The 19,428-nt window shown below is 37.3% G+C and overlaps 1 protein-coding gene across 1 annotated transcript in view; it reads right to left on the bottom strand.

The window, feature by feature from the left end:
• Positions 1-19,428, bottom strand: part of igsf3 (immunoglobulin superfamily, member 3) — a 90,983-nt gene that overhangs the window by 28,988 nt on the left and 42,567 nt on the right. Inside the window, exons 3-4 of the mRNA XM_028435440.1 lie at positions 6,645-7,064; positions 2,940-3,326 (exon numbers count right to left, since the gene is read on the bottom strand). Coding sequence (XP_028291241.1) covers positions 2,940-3,326; positions 6,645-7,064 — 807 coding nt within the window. The remainder of the gene's footprint in view (positions 1-2,939; positions 3,327-6,644; positions 7,065-19,428) is intronic.

Below are 19,428 nucleotides of genomic sequence, written 5' to 3'. Positions count from 1 at the left end.
CAAAAGAAGAAAAAAAAATGAAAGTTGATTTTTTTATTTATTTGCCAGTCAAATATTGTGACGGTTGGTGGTACCGAATCATTAGCATATACTAATATATAAATGTAGCCCATTACGTGTCACGGGGGTGCCAGGGGTAATTTCCAAATTCATGGGAACATAGATATGCGATATATAATTTCAAAGGTAATTCAATGTAAATTACAATTATGCCTCGCACAATTTGATTAACAAAGCTTGCATATTTCCAGGAGTTACACTTAAGAGGTTTTAAAGAATGTTTCTAATTAACCGTATTCCCTGCATTTGCTGTAGCTCATTCAGTAAGTTTTTCGTTTTATTCATTATGATTAAAAAAAAAAATTATTATTAAAAAATTACAACAAATACAAAGTTGAAAAGTTTCCTGATAACTGAACTTTTCACCAAGCCCCAGAAGAGAAGAATTACACTTTGTGTGTCAAAACTTTTTCAAAGTAGAGGAGGCCAGGGGCAAGAAACCACTGAGCCTTTTCTCTAGAGAAAATCAGTGTTGAGGCAGTACTGAGCATGTGTGTTTGTTTGCACGATAGTACTGCAGTTTTGTTACTGGCCTTGGGTGCATCAGAGTGACAGCCAGAGGAGACATTGTTGTGTGCGAAGGATTTTCTGTGTGAAAACATCAAGCTGGGTCACCAAGTTCACATACGTACAGGAAGTACGGTAGAAATCACAAAGCACAATGTCACCTTCAGAAGAAGCGATTTCATGAATAATTATCAACTCTCCAGCTTTGTTTTTTCCCTCGTCTTCTGCTGTATCTTTGATTCATGTCAGTTTAATCACTACTTTAAAATAAAACAGAGCTCACCGTGACCCATAATCATCCGCGGCCCGTTTTGTGTCATCCTTTCTTAAGGTCGGTACTTCCCCTCGGGCCAAGCTGCACTACTCCCCTCTTCACCAGCCAACCATCCTTAAAAGCACTATCTTTTGAACACGACATGATTTGCTTCTCATTTAAATCACACCAAGGAGAATAGGAAAAAAAAAACTTAACATTTTTCTTTCATTGTCTTTAATTGTAAGAGGTTCACAGCTACTTTATCGCCTTTCCTCACTGAGACACTCAAAGGATATAATTGCTGGCAATCATGCATCTAATGCATCTGATGCAATAAAGAGTCCATTCTCAACTGTAAGGCTTTTATCTCTATCTTTAGGTTATTATTATCAATAGTACATTTGCATTAATTGAATTAGTCTTCTTTGTCTTGTAAATATATCTCAGTCAAAACAGTAAACAAGTGCAAAGCGCAAAAGATTTTTATTTCCTACAATGGCACCAAGGTCCTATTTCACTGCACTCAATTCCAACGAGTTTTTTTTTTTTTTTTTTTTAATTCTAACAGTTTTGGTAACTGCATCTAATTTGAGCTTTAAGTAACAAGTTGAACAAAATTGCTGACATTTTTTCCACATCAAATTGACACATTTTTCCAGCTGAATAACCAGACAACTGATTCTGACACACAACAATTGTGCATAGAGTAGGTAATTTGTGTTTTTTGTGAGCCTTCCTTGTGAATGCGACACCAGACGTATGAGTTTACAGTGTATAGACGATCTTTGAACACCCACACAAACTCACTCAGACCTGAGAGGTAGTTGTGGGTAAATTCTAAGGAGATGCCATTAACGTTCATAGGATGGGGAATCAGTTTGGCAAGCAGGGCACTTGGTCTCATATCAAAAGAAAAGTCATTCATCAGCACTCCATACTTTTTTTTCCCGTCACCTCTGTCTCTTCCTGACTCATCAGCTCTGTTCTTTGTTATTCCATATTATTGAAATGCAACCAAATCCATTAATTGGTGATAAAGCAAATCCTCAAAAGTATGCGCGAAATCAAGCATAAAATGACTGAATGTTTGTGTATGAAACAGATGCTGTGTGACCATTACTTCCATGTTTAAGGCAACTTCCCCCTCAATTAACGTAGCTATTGTCGTGTGTCAACCCCATACAAATCTTTCTCGTGGCATAAAGGTCTTTTGTAGGAAAAACAAAAGCTTGCAAACAGAGGTAATTCCCTGGAGTGTGCTGTAGGCTCTGGGCCATTGTTTTTGGCTGATATGGTCCGGAGGGAGGGGGTGGGGGGTTGGGCGTGTTGGGGGTTGCCGGATGGTCAACATGAGCTAGGATCGTCTGCTGTAGAGAAGATACAACTCTACAGATATGATGCCTTTAATGTTGGCAGCAGCTGGATTCATGTGCTCTCCTATCCTCAGATACTTACAGCGACTGTAGTGCCCCAAATGTCGTGACTGGGAGAAAAAAAATAAAAATCCTAATGAGATATTGAGAAGTGAGAGCGTGCTTTAAAGGCTTGACTGCATATTTGTATCAATTACCTGTGAGTTTGACACCACCCTACTGGTCAGCCCTACTTAACCCAGCTGAGAGAGCTGCTACAGCACAACACATTAATTTAGGTTGGAGGGGGGGGCATTCAGATGGGCCCGGGAAGCTGGGTGTTTTGCTTCTTTTCTTTGGCCACACTTTCATTTCATGGCTTTTAGCCCAGCCTCTTTCAGCCTTAGCTCTTCAGCTCTCCATTATCCCACTATAGTGTTACCCCCGCCATAGCTCGCCTATGGGAAGGGCCATAATGCAGCATTATCAATCCTCAGCAATCCACTCCAACAGAAAATACATCATGGATAAAAGTAGCATTATTGCTTGCCCTCTCACTCACAGTTAACAAGGGAAGCTATACAGCAATCTGTTATAGGCCACTGACCATATACCACCAGAAAGGTTATAGACAGAATAGAGAGTGACTTTCCAAATGACTTGTATGAAGATAAAAATCACTATTATGAAATGCTTGTCATTGTGGATGAGAAGTAAGGACAGAACAAGTAAGCCGGCGGCATTGTGAACAGATTATTACTCACTGAATGGCTGGACTGTGATCTGGACATTGCGGGATCTCTTGCTTCGGTCGATGAAGTCTCCCGTGGGTGTCTTTTCTCGCTCGGTTACACGGCAGATATACTTCCCAGCATCCCCGGAGCGCAGGCGCTGCAGCTTAAGCAGGTGAACATTGTTGCTCTCCTTTCGTATGGTCATTTGACCGGCTGCCTCACGGGCTACGTACTCAGGGCCCAGGACAGGCACGGCACTGGGGCCCACCACGGCCACCGGTGAGCTGCTGAAGACCCACGACACCGAGAAGAATCGCTCGGGGACGTTTTGCGCCTCAATGGTGCAACGAAGCTCCAGCGGCTCACCGGCAGTGAAGGACCGCCGCTCCGTGCTCACCTGGATGCTGAAGTCACGGTCTGAATGGCAAGAATGGAGATAGAAAAAAGGTTTAGAAATGAGAAAATACAACAAACATTGGATACAAATGCAGGAGCATGGAAAACTTATTTTGATAAGTTATTGTAACAAGTGGTGCTGACTAGACTTATTTAGTATTTTTGTCTCGCATCCATTAAGCAGTTTTCAAACTGATTAAACAAGAGAGCAAAATTCATAGTGATGTTTGAATGATGTTGATGAGCTCTTTGTGGGCTTGTTATTAGCATCTCATCATGTCCTCAACAAGGATAATTTTCCCACATATCCATATGCGTGTGTGGTAAAACCGAAATGCAAAACACTTTTTCATTATTATATCTAGAATTTGGTATGCTAACCCTGCAATTTAAAAGTCAGAGTGAGTGAGCAGATTGAACTGTGGGTGGTGGGAGAGAGTGGTTGGGGGGGTGGGTCTGAGTTCATAGCCTTGGATTTGGGGCAATCACAGCATTCAGTCAGAGCTGAAAAGAGGAGACATAATACAGAGAGGAGGCTGGGGTCACACAGTGCACCGCTCCAGTAAAAATGTGATCTGTCAGACAGCTCTGCCCACACTTTTCACCTAAGCAATAAAAAACCAATGAATTAACATTTTCTTCAGCTGTCTAAAAGAAGGAGTGAGGCACATTCTTTTTTTCTTCACTTGAACACCTAAGACTAAATAAAGAATAAACTTTCTTTAGGCTAATTTAGGCTCAGTGCCTGCATGGGTTCCTGTGTTTACATCTGTGTGCGTGCGACAATGGGTCCACTTTTATTTGCCGTTTTAATTTCCAAATGATTAGCACAGTGTGCATCAGAACCAGCTGCTTTGCATCTCATTGAGGTGGTGATCGCCCTAAGACGCAATTACAACAACTTAAAACAGGCAAACACACTCGTGTGGAAAAGTTCAAAGCTTGCCCTCAGAAAAGAGCTCATTATGAAAAGAAACATTATAATGGGACCAGATATTTTTAAAAGTCCACATCAAACGTGAACGCAAACATCCTCAATTTTGAATTAAACAGAAACACTTTTCATGATTAAAAGGCGAAAATAAATTGCTACCAACAAGTATATAAATATAACACTGTAGAAAGTGATGACAAACAATATCATTTAATTTACAAGAACAAAATATAGGGGGCAAAAGACAATTTTTCATTTAGAAAACAACGTTGTGCAAGATGAAGCGATGCAAAACATGCAACTGTCTATTCATATGCTAAGTGTCTGTGTGTTAGCATTTATTGTGACAAAGACTAAGCCTAAATGCATTGTTCTATATACAGTATTTGCATAGAAAACTTTTGTTTATCCTTCAGTAGGCTAATTGCAATGTGGGATGTAGAGTCCCTTAAACAGATGCATAGAAGTGTTTTCACTTCATTCTCATTTTGATTTATTTTTTTTTTGCCATACAAGCGGACAGGGGTTTACTTGACAGCATTTTTGTTCTTGTTTGTTCCTGTAATTCTCTGTGATATTGAGTCATTTGATTAATTTACACACAGTCCAACAAAGTAACCTACTGTTGCTATCTATTGTTCTCTGTCTGAGTAACTGATCAAGCCTTTTCTAACATTCCACACTACAAAATAAGTAATAAAAGTATATATGATTCATGCTGATATCATATCGGATTAATATCGGTATCGGCCGATACGCAAGGCTGCAATATTGGTATCATATCGGAAGTGAAAAAGTTGTATCGGGACATCCCTACTGGTTACAGACTAGTGGAAAACATAACAACAATATAATGTATACACCTCAGGCAAAATAAATGCATCAAGTACCAAAAATGATTATTTTTGAGTTGGGGTGGTATTATTGTGTCTGCTTTTAAGTATATGTAAATGTGTTTATTTGGACCAATGTCATTCAGGCTGCATGTCCAATACAATAAAGTTGCGCTTGAGTAATTTTGAGGAATTCAATTGGAAAAATTAAATGACAGTTAAATTTGGCAGAAAATAGATTTTGTAGTTTGTACAAAATTGGATGGGCAGTTAGGTCTATCAGCAATTGCAAAATACAACAACATGAAGATTGCAAGATAGCACAATGCCATGCAGAGATAAACGTGGTATCGGCACAATACAGCAAAAATAATGCACGTCCACATGCAGCTCGACACACTGTGCATTATCTGGAGGAACAGAATGTAAAAATCAATTTTCAGGTAAAAAATACACTATATTATCAGAATGACTTGATGTGTTTCTTTTGACTGTGAGTGTATATGGAAAAGAGTATGAAAGTGAAAAGATGCAGTGATGAGATGAAATGAGACATGCTTCAGAAGAGATGGTGTGAGCACAAAGAAGAAAAAGTGAGAAAAAAAAAGGAGACATAAGGCAAAAACTGGGTGAAATGAACATTAGGATTCTTCCTGATTAGCAAGAGATGGGGCCGATGGGGATTACTTACAAATAAGCCAATTTAAATAGAGTAACTGTTGGTAAGATGTGATTGAAAAACACATTTTTGGCCTCTGAACCCTGGGCCACTTGTAGCCTGGGGATGCTGTTTACGTGGAGGTCATAATTTCTCCCATGTTCAACACCCACATCATTAGTAGCCTGTTACATATAGTCTTGGATGTGCTTGAATCAAACAAACTGAAAAACAAAAGGAGGACTTCTGCGGAGGTTCAGTTGTTAGTCAGCTAAAGATTGTGCTTTGAGTCATTCAACCAGTTTTGCAGTTTTAGCTTTCGTCGATTCCATTTTTATCTAAAGTGACAATAATAAGACTATGGCCAATTAAAGAAAAAAAGAAAAAAAATAAGCCGGTGAGTGATCCAATTGGAAGTAAGCTGATTTTGTTTGCAGACGTATTACCGGTGACATGTTTTTTTTTTTATTTTACAAATGATCCCATCAAATCTGTCTGTGTGTATTTACCTACATAATACCATCCCATATCGGATTAATCAATGGTATTTTAATCTTTAAAAAAAATATGCATATACTAATGCTTTATATTTCAGTCGACTATTTGGAACAGATTTAGTCAACTAAAATCCAAATGACACTCAATTTTGACTAAAAACCAAGTTAAATTTTAGTCAAAAGACTAAAACTAGATGGAAATGTGCTGTCAAAATGAACACTGTATTCAACAGGTGATTCAACTTCAAGTTATATACTGTATGTCTTAAGTATGCTTTACTACAGCAAAGGGCCACTGCTGAGATACATTTCAGCTTAATTTACTGACTTAGTCATACCAGTGAAGGAGGACACGGATGAGGTGATAATAAAGAGGCTATTTGTGTATCATTGAGAGTTGGTGCATGATTCACTTACCTGTAGGTTGAATACGGAGCTGTGTTTTTTCACTTTGCTTTCGCGTCATTGCAAACCAGCTTCCATCTGCGTCTTGAATCCACTCAGCCGCCTGGCAGTAGAGCAGGCCCTGGTCGACTGGCTGAAGCTTGTGAATGGTCAACCTGTAAGATGTTGCACTGGTCTTATCCAGCCTTAGGTCCCCTGCAGCCATCCTCTGCCGATAAGGTCCTCCCGATCGTAGAACAAAGTCCCTTGACAAGGTGACCAGTTCCTGAGGGGCGGCAGCAGCATCCTCTGGGGAACGCAAGTACCAACCCACCGATAAGTGAGTGTGTTGCATTGTTGTCCTGGACACCTCACAGGTGAGTTGGAGCGTGTCGCCCTCCACCTTGGATAACGTCTGAGCTGGAGCTGTTACGGTCAACGAGTCAGCAATGACTGGAATAGAAAACAGAGTAGAAATAATCAGAGAGAGATAACCAATGCAAACTACTGGTACAAACTTTACAAAGTGCTTTAGCACTTAGGTTTAAAATAGTTTTATTTTTATTTTTAAAAGAACTTACAGAAGAAGACCAGATATTAAAGAGAAAGCTACTTCATTCTATAGAAGTTGTTTTGGAACATTGTTCAAAAAGTTCTTGATGAATAGGAAGTGAAAAAAATATTCTTCATCTGGACAACACAGTGCAATCAGGATGTGTCAAGAAAAGGTGTTAATACACTTAAGCCTACAGTATATTATAAGGGGACTGCCCTACATTTCCTCCACCAATAATTGTCACATGTCATTTTGTTCTGATTACGGTACTTGCATCTCTTAAGTCAGAAACCTCCATTGAGCCATCTGTCAATCATTTTTAACTTACTACATCCCAAATCCCAAACACAAGGAGGTACATTTTTCCTGACAATTATTAATTTGGTTGTCTGTCAGCAGGTCTACGTTAAAAGTACTTAATAGAATTTGATGAAATTCAACTCAAAGATAGACCTTATGCCATGGGAGATTAAATTTAGAAGGGGATCCACACCAAAATACTGATTTTAGACCAGTTTCAAAAATGAAAAAAATCCCTGTCCCATTTTTACTGGTTAAACTTCAAAAAGTGGTTCATATCGATCGGTTCGATCTTTATGAAATTTGGCCCAGTTATGTCCGGTTGATTCCTCAATCACCTAACTGAATTGAATCTGGATCGGTTCCGAATTGTGCATTTCATTGCAGTTTTTCAAAAAAATGCCCATACATTTTCACCTACTGTAGTGTTATTAACGGGGATATACACCGCATTTTTTTTTTTGACAAGCCTAAAAAGTGTGAATGATCATAATGCCATAATCATGATCACTGATCCAGATAAGTGCCAATATCTGTCAAAGAGGATTGGTGCTTTTGGGAGTTTTCTGCCCTGCTAAATATAAGTTCAGAAAAGCTGTAATAGATGCAAATCATCTTTTTTTTTTAATTATACAACTAAGAATAAAGATAAAACCCAAGCCAAGATAGGTAAGAGCAGCAATCCTAAAAGGTAAGATTGACAGTCAAGTGCAAGAAAGCAAACGACACATCAAAATGTAATAATTACAGAAAGCATGATGGAAATGTCAAGCGATTTGACAAAAATAAACTTGGAGAGCTTATTAAAAAACTGCTCATCTTCGCTTAAGGAGTATTTTAGGAAAAACGAAAGTGTACATGTGTGTCTGTGAGTGAATGAGAGGCAAACGTAAATTAGGAGCAAACCCCACAGAGCTGGAAAATTCAAAGATGTAGTGCAGAATTCCCAACGTAGAAGAGGAAAGGTCAACAGTTGTTGGTATTATAGGAGGTCAGACTTTCAGACTTTTCTAATAGTTAAGAACTAATAACTTAAGCTGTGCTGAGATAAAACCAGAGTACTCAATTATGCAAGATGAAGTCGTCATGAATTTGCCATATGTTGACTGTGTGAAAAAGATTAAATTGTATTGTGAGTGTTAAGGACGTCATGGTGGTTTGCGTTTTTGCCTTGAAGGGAAAATACTAGCTTGCTTTTTGGACTTTTTTTTTTTTTTTTTTTTTTACAGCTGCCACTGTTTACCTCAGATGCTCTACTCAATTTCCAGCCTTGGCTAGTCGTAGCTGTGTGTGTGTTAGTCTCATTCTTTAGCCCTTAATGTGTGTTATTCTTGATTGACGAACTGTTCATAACTTTGGATCTATGTGGGCTAGAAAAGGCTTATTTAAAACCAGAAGCCTATATGGATGAATCGATGGATGCAGTATCCACTTTAAAGAATATCTGGGGCATAATGGAGAAAAAAAAACCCTCCTCACTTGTTGGGTTGACTAATCAAAAATGCAGTGAACTTTTATTCCCATGATATTATGAACAATATCAAGCCCAAACACCGAAGACATTAGTTCTTGAGAGTGCAATTAAGGTACTAAGAAAAATAAAAAAGAATGGGAAAATAGAATGAGAGAACAAACACAGCAACAAAGACGTAATAGACGAAATAGAGAAGGCTGAAAGAAACAGCCCAACATCTGCTTACTGGAGTTTAACAAGGCACTCAGAGAAAGAACAGTGATCAAAAAAAATGTGGGAGGATGGAGGTACTCAGGTGGGTTCAACTCAGAGAGACTCTAATGAGACGCTGCATACTGCAGAAACACTCGGCACACCTAGATGCCAGAAAAGCATGCATATTATCCAGATTCTTAAAACTGCTGATATGGCCTGTATGAAAATGACCTCTTATACACTCTTCTATTATTTGGAATACTTGATAAACTGCTCAGCAGCAAGGGATGCAAATGGTAGTCATGGGTGGAAATAAAACTATCCTGCTGATATATTTGTTTTGCTGGTTGCATTATAGAACTACCAACATGGGAGTCCTACTTCACAGGTATCCGTCTTCATTTTCCAAACTTTTCTTTCCTCGGTGGTTATCTACCATGGGCTCAAATCCCATTTAGTTCAATAGTCTGGTATTAGTAGCTTTGTTTGTTGGCACAGACACACCTTTCTAGTGCTCACAATATTTGTGTATGTATCCAGGTGTTCACAGAGTGGTCAGAGCAAGATTTTTGTCAAATCTGATAAACAAATAAAGATTTTGAGTTAACTGAACACCGCCATGTGTCCAATAACCGTCTGTCTGCTCGGCTACTGTGTAGCATAGCTGCTAATGCTGCTTCAGTGCATTTCTGGCCACTTCAGTGACATAGAAGAAAAAATCTGGATATTGTTCAAATGCCCATTGCGGACCTCTTAAAATTTGGACTGTTGCTCCCCGTCCCATGACCTACTCATCGTTGAGATACAAGACAGTTTAATGAGTTTCACGTTTTCTAGGCCAATCAGCACATGACATGTAGTTATGTCCAGAGGACAGAACCAATCAGATCACAGACAAATCTCAGATTTTCCGAAGGTTTGACAGTGGTTGTAAACACTTCAAGATGCTCCAATAGCGCCATTGACCTCAATCTGAGAAGGATTAGGAACAGCATGAAATGTTGTGACATACAAACACGCACAAATATGGCTCTTTGGGGCACATATTGACTTCTGTAGCCTTGCTTGATCTATCATGTTTTCCGCCAGAACTAATAAACTCAACACTTTGTTTAAAAAAAAAAAATAAATAAATAAATAAAATAAAATAAAATAAAATATAAATAAATAAATAAATAAATAAATAAATAAATAAATAAATAAATAGACCACACATCCATGTAGTTCTTTTTCTTGTACTAGCTCAGGGGTCTGCAGCCTTTACTCTCAAAGGAGCCATTTTGACGAATTTCACCTGGATTAAAGTCCTTCTTATTCATTGAAGACAATTCAGTGTATAAAATAATGTACAGTTAAATAAAAACAAATAACTTTATGAATTAATAGATTTTAAGGGCTACAAAATATAACTTGAATTTGAGAACACGTGATCATGTCGGTCAACACTTGCTAATTTCTTGCAACATATTAATCATGCATATTAAGCTGGCATGTTGACAGTTAAATAAATCTTTCATCACACAAATGCAATCTCTATTTTCTTTATAGTAGACGTTTTGTTAATTTAGTTATCTTAGCAGGGATTTAAAACTCAAGATTAGCCACAGGTGCAAAGGTAAGTTGATGGTCTGTAGAAGTTGCAGGAGGTGAAGTAGGAAGGTGGCAGACTTATTGCACAAATTGATGTATTTTTAGGTTGAAAAATTGTTTTGCCATAATTTTAGTTGAAGTTAATATCAATAATCATCAATACCATCTGTAAGAAATAATTAATTTTTAAAATATTTTTTTAAAGCTATAGGGAGCCATTGCGAAAGGGTCAAAGAGCCACATGTGGCTCCAGAGTCGCAAGTTGCACCAGCATCGAGAATGAGGCTATGTCCACCCGAGCTAAAGTCACCAAGGTCACCAAAGAAAAATAACATCTTTTCACGAACAGCCAATGTAGGGTCACAAATCTATTGAAGTAAAAACACATGGAATTGTGAAATTAGATTATGTTCTCACTGTGGATCATAGCTTTACCCACTTCACTGGTTGATGACAGTGCATCATTACACTTTCAACTTACTTTGATATAAATGTCAAGGTATTTTAATGCAGTAAAAATGACTCAAAACAACTGAACCTTCCCCTCTCATAAACCAAGAGCTTTGAGAAGATTTAACTTTGCCAAAAGTTGAAAGTTGAACATTAACATGTTAATGATTTAATCCTTTTTAAACCATTAACGAATAACGTAATCACTCAGTGTGACGGTGCAGAACATTGCCTATGTTATTCATCTTTCTTGACCGACACTGATGATGTCAATCCTGTATAAATCTTTAAAACTACTCTCTTGATGCTCCACCACATATGCAGCCATTTCTTTCATCTTCTATTCCTGATCTTCCTGTACTCCATCAGTCCTCTGAAGTGAGTGACGGCCTCGTTGGCCTTTAAAAAGTTCAGTCACAGGGATATAGGAGTAGGAGACATAAGGATACCAAAACAGGAAGAACATGTCGACAAAGAAGACACCGGGTGAGAAAGGCGATAGTTTTTGAAGTTTGATTTGTGCTGTTTGCTTGCAGCTGAAATTGAAAAGGCCTTTATGACATGTGAGGTGGAAACCAACCAAAACAAATGGATCCAAACATTTCCTTTTTTTTCCCCTCATATGACCTTTTCATGAGCTCTATTAAGATCTTTGATGAACTTGCAGGTTTCAACACTAAAAGCCCTTTGCCCTTTTATTATAAGCATAACTCACACTTTTCCTTTTCCTCATTAAATGAAAAAGGCCAAGTTTGATTATTGACTGCAATTCACACCCAATGGCTGAGGTGTTATTTTTACAGCCAATTTTGATTTAGCTTCAGTTATAGTCTTTTGATGCAACTTAGTATTAGTCAAAATATAGTCATCAGGACTATTTTAGTTATAGTCTAGTAGATTTAGTCAACTAAATGACAAAGATTTTAGTCAACAAAATTTTTTTTACAGATATAGTTGACTAAAATATACAGAATAAGAGTTTATACAGCTATTAAAGATTGAATTACCATTTATCAACCTGATATGAGATGGCATTAATGTCTGTAAAGACACATTTGATTGGATCAATGCGTATGACCACAAAAGCCGTCTAACTTTTGCAAACACAGCTTACTTCCTATTGAATCACTTACCGGCTTGTCCCGCCTTACACGGAATAAAATTCGTTTTGATTGGATACTTTCCAAACAGAAATTTAGTTTGGATTGGAATTCCATTTGTATAGTTTTGTTTTTATTAGTTAACAAAAGTATCAATATATTTTTATATAGTTTTTGTTCCCGTAATCAATTTTGCAATATTGTCACTTGAAAAAATGTTGTCTATGAAAACTATGACAATTTTTTTTTTGTCAACAAAATGAACACAGCATTGAACCTTCTGGCTCTCTCTGGGCATGTTTTCTTCCTAAAGTCCACCCAAATATGTGTTATGGTGAATTGGTGATACTTCTACCAGGTGGCAATTTTATGTTCTGTAATGGAATTTCCAGGGAGAACCTTGCCTTGCATCCTTGCCAACCTTGGAGAGGCGCAAACCATTGTGCCTCAGTATAAACAAAGACAAAAAAAAACAAATGGTTATTGTGCTGTAATATCAGAACTTCATTGATTCGTCTGTGCACTTGCTTTTTCCTATTCAGGGTCACGGGGGTCTGCTGGTGCCTTTCTCCAGCTCTCTGCAGTTGCAACTCAGGGGTACAACCTTGACAGGGCACGAGTCCATCACAAGACATCAGGACATTCCTAAATTAAATGTAATGTTCCAAATAGAATACGAGTAATAAAAGGGCAAAGTATGGCTGAAATTAGTCCTGCCGAGAGCTGTAGATGTTCAACCACAGCTAAAGTGGTTGCTATGTTTCACCAGATAATGGCCTTAAGTGTCTGTTTGTGGGTGTGTGTATTGCAGCAGAGCAAATGGCCATTTGGCAAAGCCGGTTGGGTCATTATTGTTAATTACTCTGTAAAACTAAGAGCACTGCTGAGAGGAAAACAGAGCGAGTGGGCGATTCTCAGCTCTTCTCAATGTGGGATCAGCTCCCATGCTGAGCCCATGTCACTCATTGACCAAGAATGCCTGTAACACAGGCTGCCGTACAGGGCATGAAAGTTGTATGTAGAAGAATGAACACAAGAACTAAGCCTACATCTGTCCATCTCACTTTTGTCAATTAACATTGTGCTTCCCTCTTAAATAAGCATTGTAGTGGTTTAAATGGAGAGGGAAGGAGAAAAATAATGGTGAGAGTAATGACAAAAATAAAAACATCAGAAATGTATGGGGTGTGTAAATCCAATCCTATTGGAGGGAGGTCATACATGTAATCGGAGATGTTCTGTGTTGTAAAATTCCTGTAGATCCTATGATTGTTTACCTTGGTCTTGTACCTGTGGATGTCATCTCCAAATGTGATGTTTATCTTTTTAAAATAATGACAATTGCAGCAAAAAAAAAAGAGCATTACAAAGAACTGGTTGAAAGTTGACGCACCAACAGTGACTCAGTGGAAAAATGGACCTATTACCTGTGAACCCAGTTGAGACATTTTGGGAAACCCTTGGACCAAATGGATGAACTATAAGACAAAGGACTGAATATTTCCAAGGAGCCCCATTTTCGTTTTGTGATATTGTTGTTTATATAACGTAAAAACATTAAACAAAGAGTTTTTGAAATTCTTGCTCAACTTGTAGCCAAAACACAGACTGTTTAGGTTACATCCTTAGTATCTTACATTCATGCACATCCTGAGACAAATGTCTCAAAACACACAGAACAAGAATTTGGGAATTCAACGATATTTACCAAATTTAGGTGCACACCACATCTCCACAAGGCAGTTCAGATTAGGAAAGAATGCAGGATTAAACAATGGTGCAAACTAGGTGAGAATCCCAATGGGATGCCACAAATATGACATGTGGCGGATCTTGTTTACATAGAAAAATTGCAAGTTTGAAAAGAATGACTGGTTTGAAGGCTGGCATCAGTGATTTGGCTTCACAGCATGGGGAGCATCCATAATACAATACAATACACACACATACACACACAATCAGAGCTGCTCTGATTGTGCGTGTCTACCCGCTCGCTTTCTGAATAGTTATGTGTCGTACAAGACAGGCTGAAAGGCATTATGCGCTAGAAGAGGTAATCTTGATACATTTATGCTCAAAAGTGTGTAATAATTATTATATTAATGAATTTCGAACAACTGGCCACTAAAGAGCTGTTATGACTACGGCAAGTTTAATGTCATTTGGATGCTTTATGTTTTACTATACTCAATATTGAATATGCAGACGAGCGCCGTGCTTCAGTGCAATCAATCCTGGTGAATAAGCGCAGGTTGAATATAAAAAAGCATAACAGAGGTAATCATGTAATTGTTTAAAAAGACACCAGTGGTTATGTAACCAATAATAAACATCATTGTAACCACAAGTTTAGCAACATGACACAAGCAAATGGTAATTAGGACGCTAGCTTTAGTACACAGCATGCACAGGTCACTTTCTGTCAACTCAGCCGTTGCTATGGCAATCCCTAAGCTCAACCACGCGCTCAACCAATACACACGTCGTTTTAGAGTCCACCAGACGTGCACTAGTATCTGTGCTTGGAGTACGGTGAAACACTAATCGAGCTTTAGAAAGATCCCCAAAGCTTAATGACGGGCAAGTTTCCTGTTTAAAAGTTATCACATTACATTTAATGTATGCAGTATGCATGGTTTTAGGCACAAGCTAATTAAGGTTTAATGTCTAACTCCAATATCTTTTTCTAATTTTCTCTGAAAATGATTGTGCTGGGTCAAATTAATTTAAAGAATTGTATTTCTTTTATTCATTAAACTTTTATTCGTATTGCTTTTCTTCTTTGCAGCATTTCACTTTACACAAAAGAAATGATCAATTAAAGAAAATAAGCTGAAACAATATGGCCAAAATGTCAAAAGTTCTGGGGATACATCATTATTAGTACATAAAGGTGAAATTAAAAAAAAAAATGTAACTTGAAAAGTCAGTCATTAATTACTTTGAATAACAAGTAAAGCTTAATTTACAGAGTTCAAATGATAATACATTATTTTTTTGACATTAAGTTAGGTTTCTGATCATTTCAGGCATTTACATTTAGAAGTAATGTATTAAAATTACCATAATTAGACTATTTTGAGGGGCAAATGTCAACTTGGATTAATTATATATTTTTTTTCCATCCCACCTTTATTTCACAATTAATCTGTTTTGGTTTTTTTCTGATAAAAACCGTTTTTGCCCAAAACTATGGCAAACATTACCAACAAAAATAACAGTAATTACTAGACTTTGAGCTTAGTGAGGTCTGTTCTTCATCCAGAATTACCATATGTTCAGATACTTTTATCTACAAAAACAGTATCAGATACATTTGGCAACTGGCAGAAACTTATCTAAAGTTGTAAAAAAGATTATCTTGAAGAATGTTAGATTTAACGGTACCAAACACTGATAAAGTACCCAAGATCTGCCCTCGTCCAGTAGATTTAGGAAGCAAGGTCACTTCAGAAGAAAATACTTATTTTAAAATAAGTCAGTTATCTTCAAGTACGCAGATAAATGCAGCCATGCAGAAAGTGAAAGTCTTTTATGTACAAGAGATAGAATGCTTTAAATTTGACCTTGACTCGGCTATTAATCTTTGTTTCCCGTTTTCCAATTTACTTTATTCATACGCACACCCATGTACGTGTCAAAAAAAGGAACAACGCAAAGGGAAAAAGGATATTATAAGTATGTCAGTAGTAGGAGTCCATTTGTGAATAATATGTTGGTCAGTATTTGTTTTGGGGAAGTTTAAACTTATTTGATTTGATTTAATTTTATTTAGTATCTCACAATGAGGGAAAATAGGAGTAATTAAAAAAAAAAAAAAACAAGGCAAAGAGAGCAAATGGTACAGAAATCCTGCTCATGAAGTCTATACATGTTCGAAAAGGAGTAGGAGGCAGTACAGTATATACTTGTATGACCCTACCCCTTGTAATATCTAGTACTATACATATAATCTTCTTATAATATACACCTATTTACACTATAAATATATATATATATATCTATATAATTATACAATTCATGTGATCCACTATACATTCATCTGTCCACACATACCCAAGTATATACACACTTTTTTTTACAATTTTATCCCTTTAACACTTGTGCTTTGAGAAGATACATTATATGTATTTATGTTTACATTGCTTTAAATTCAGACAATTTTTAATTACATTTTTTTTTTTTCTGTCCGTGCGTGTAGTTCATCTTGTCTCTTAAGTTATAAGCCTCGGCTTTTTCAGTACTGTAAACAATTTATGAATATTTTTACGGAGAAGTTTTTGCTATTTTACTTGTTTGAAAAGCACACGATTTCCGCTAATGTTAGTCATTTACATTTATTGAATAGTGGCTCGGTGTGTCATGAACATAACGTATTGCTTGTTTGTGAAGTGAAACTAATGGTTGTAATCTTGTTTTGCAGTTACTTATTTTGCATTAAACAGAAAATACAATCAGATAAAAGAAAGGTCAGATACTAATGTCTCTTTCCAAGATAACTGTTTGCAGATTAAAACTCAAGCACTCCATGGTTATCTGTGTTTTCCTAATGTTAAAAGTACCCGTGTTACATTCAATCACACACACACACACACACAAAAAAAAAGCTCAGAAAAAGTTTCATTTTCACAAACCACTGTAAGTATTATATCAAGTTATCATATTCTTCCTAAATGAATCACTAAGGGTTGAATGTCTCACGTTATCAGGGCAGATCAAAGACACTTCTGCACCGTCCTATCATATCACACTGGATCAAATCTTCTAAAAATGTGAGGAGATAAAATAGAAGGCAGGGGGAGTCGCTGAAAGGGGTGAGAGGATATGAGCGATCTCACAGATGCCGTTATGAGATTTGTGGTGAGGAGCTGAGAGGTCCCCTGCCAAACCCAACGTCATTCCCAGTGTGTGCGCTCGTGTGTAGGTGTGCGTGTGTGTCGTGTGCGGTATCAGAAGTCATGACAACAGAAAGGAAAAAGAGGCCTCTTCATTTAATGAAGGGTTGTCTCCAGCATCCTGTTCTGTCTCCTTGTACTGCCATTCATGCACGGGCGCTCTACCATTTTGATTTTTTTTTTTTTTTTTTTACCCTCACGATTTTCTTCTCACTAAAGCTTTCATCCGCCACCGCCCATTTCCCTACCACACTATTTGATGCGGCTCGTTTGTGTTATACAAGCTGTTTGTCACACACTAATTAAAACTCATTCTGTTTTTAGCAACCGGCTTTTGCTTTGGTCGGACAAGACGCAAAAGGTATTTATTGATTTGCTTTCAGCAGCTTAAGCTCCAATTCTAAGACAATTATAATGAATAAAATAGTTTTTTCTCTTCATCTTTAAAGGTCATAATACTAGAAAAAAGAAGCAATATTTACTCCAAAGTGTGCAACACAGACATGGAGCGAAGCTTTGCTGTAGGGCAGAGGTGAGCAACTTTTACCACAGTGGGGGCCACAAAAATGTGATTTTTCTGATCTGAGGGCCACATTATCGACGTTCATGTCAGCATTTAGAATAATGAGCGTTCTGAGCATTAATACAGGGAAGTTGGGCGGGTGGGACGACTCGTAGTGGGCGCCAGAAAATTTCCCTTATTTTCACAGGTATGACATGATCACATGTTCTCAAAGTAATATTTTGTAGCCCTTCAAATCCATTAATTCATAAAATGATTCGTTATTATTTCAACTGTATATTATTTTATAGACTGTATTGTCTTCAATAAATAAGAAGGCATTTTTTTTCGGCCCCACAAGGACTTTATTTAAGGCGAGATTCGGCAAAATGGCTCCTTTGAGAGTAAAGGTTGCAGACCCCTGATTTAGCGTATTTTCCTCTCATTTCATTATTTTCGTTGTTGTTGTTTTGTGTGTTATAAGTCAATTTGTGTATTTTTGATGTAATTTTGGAGAAATGTATTCGTTTTCTGTGTTTTTGTCGTCAATTCGTAATTTTTCTCTAATTTTGTGTTGCTACTTTGTTTTTGGAGTCATTCTGTGTATTTATGTTGTCTAGTGTATATTTCTGTAATTTTGTACGTTTTTTAAGTCATTTTGTGCATTTACTTTAGGGGCCGCTCAAAATTAAAGCTCGGGCCGCATGTGGCCCCCAGGCCGCCAGTTGCCCATGTCTGCTGTAGGGGTTTTGTTAATTATCACTAAAGGTAGAGGGAGAGCCAGATGAGAGTGGGGACAGTTATGTCTTTGTGTGTCGCTCTCATACAAACCCACCCAAACACAGAGATGGTGAAGCCTGAGGGAACAGCTGCTCCTTGACACACACAGATGAGTGTAAGTGACTGAGGTATTCCCCTCCGCTCTCCAAAACGTTTCCCCGCAGAGTTGCTTTACTCAGCCAAAGTGGCTCACTGAATCCCATGGAACCCTGAGGGATGTGCAGCGAATTAACGTATACTTTCAAGAAAAGAGAATGAAAGTCCTAAAGTGGTGTATAACCAAAACACACTGGCACGGTTGTCTTTTTTTTTTTACACTAGGCACCAAAGTATTGTTATTTGACAGACAAACATTATTACCTCCTCTAAAGACGCTATATTAACCAGAATTTATACTAATGTACTTAACGGATATTTGACAAAATGTAACCAAAGATCAACCTTACACCACAGAAGATTCTCTGACATTTTGGAGGAAATTCAGATCTATATACTGATTCTGGATCAGCTTCAAAGATAAAAAAAAAAAAAAATATCAGCGTTTTATCCAGATTGGATTTTACTGTACATTTTATCACAGTTTTTTTTATTTTTTTAAATGGGGTGCTCATACATTTGGACTTACTTTATTGTTATTAATGGGGATAGAACTTGTTTACAAGCCTTTAGAGCAGTGGTTCCCAACCTGTTTTGGATCGTGACCCCATTGTGACCCAAAAAACAATTCTTTTTTTTTTTTTCTAAAATCAGTTTTTGCTCATGTTTGTTACAAACAGAGTAGCCAGGATTAGAAACAAGGTGTGCCAACTCAGATCATTTTATACCGTATTTTATTTGAACTAGATTCATATTTGAGAAAATGAAAGTATAGAATACAGTTAAGTTGTGTTTTGTGTTTTAATTTTAAAAAATTACATTTAAAAAAAATAAAAAAATTGTTGATACATTTTTAATCAGTAATAATTTTTTCTCATC

Source organism: Gouania willdenowi, chromosome 21 (genome assembly GCF_900634775.1).
Source record: "Gouania willdenowi chromosome 21, fGouWil2.1, whole genome shotgun sequence".
NCBI classification, from domain to species: Eukaryota; Metazoa; Chordata; class Actinopteri; order Blenniiformes; family Gobiesocidae; genus Gouania; species Gouania willdenowi.
The sequence above is the reverse complement of the archived record's forward strand: the minus strand, read 5'-3'. Positions and strand labels throughout refer to the sequence as shown.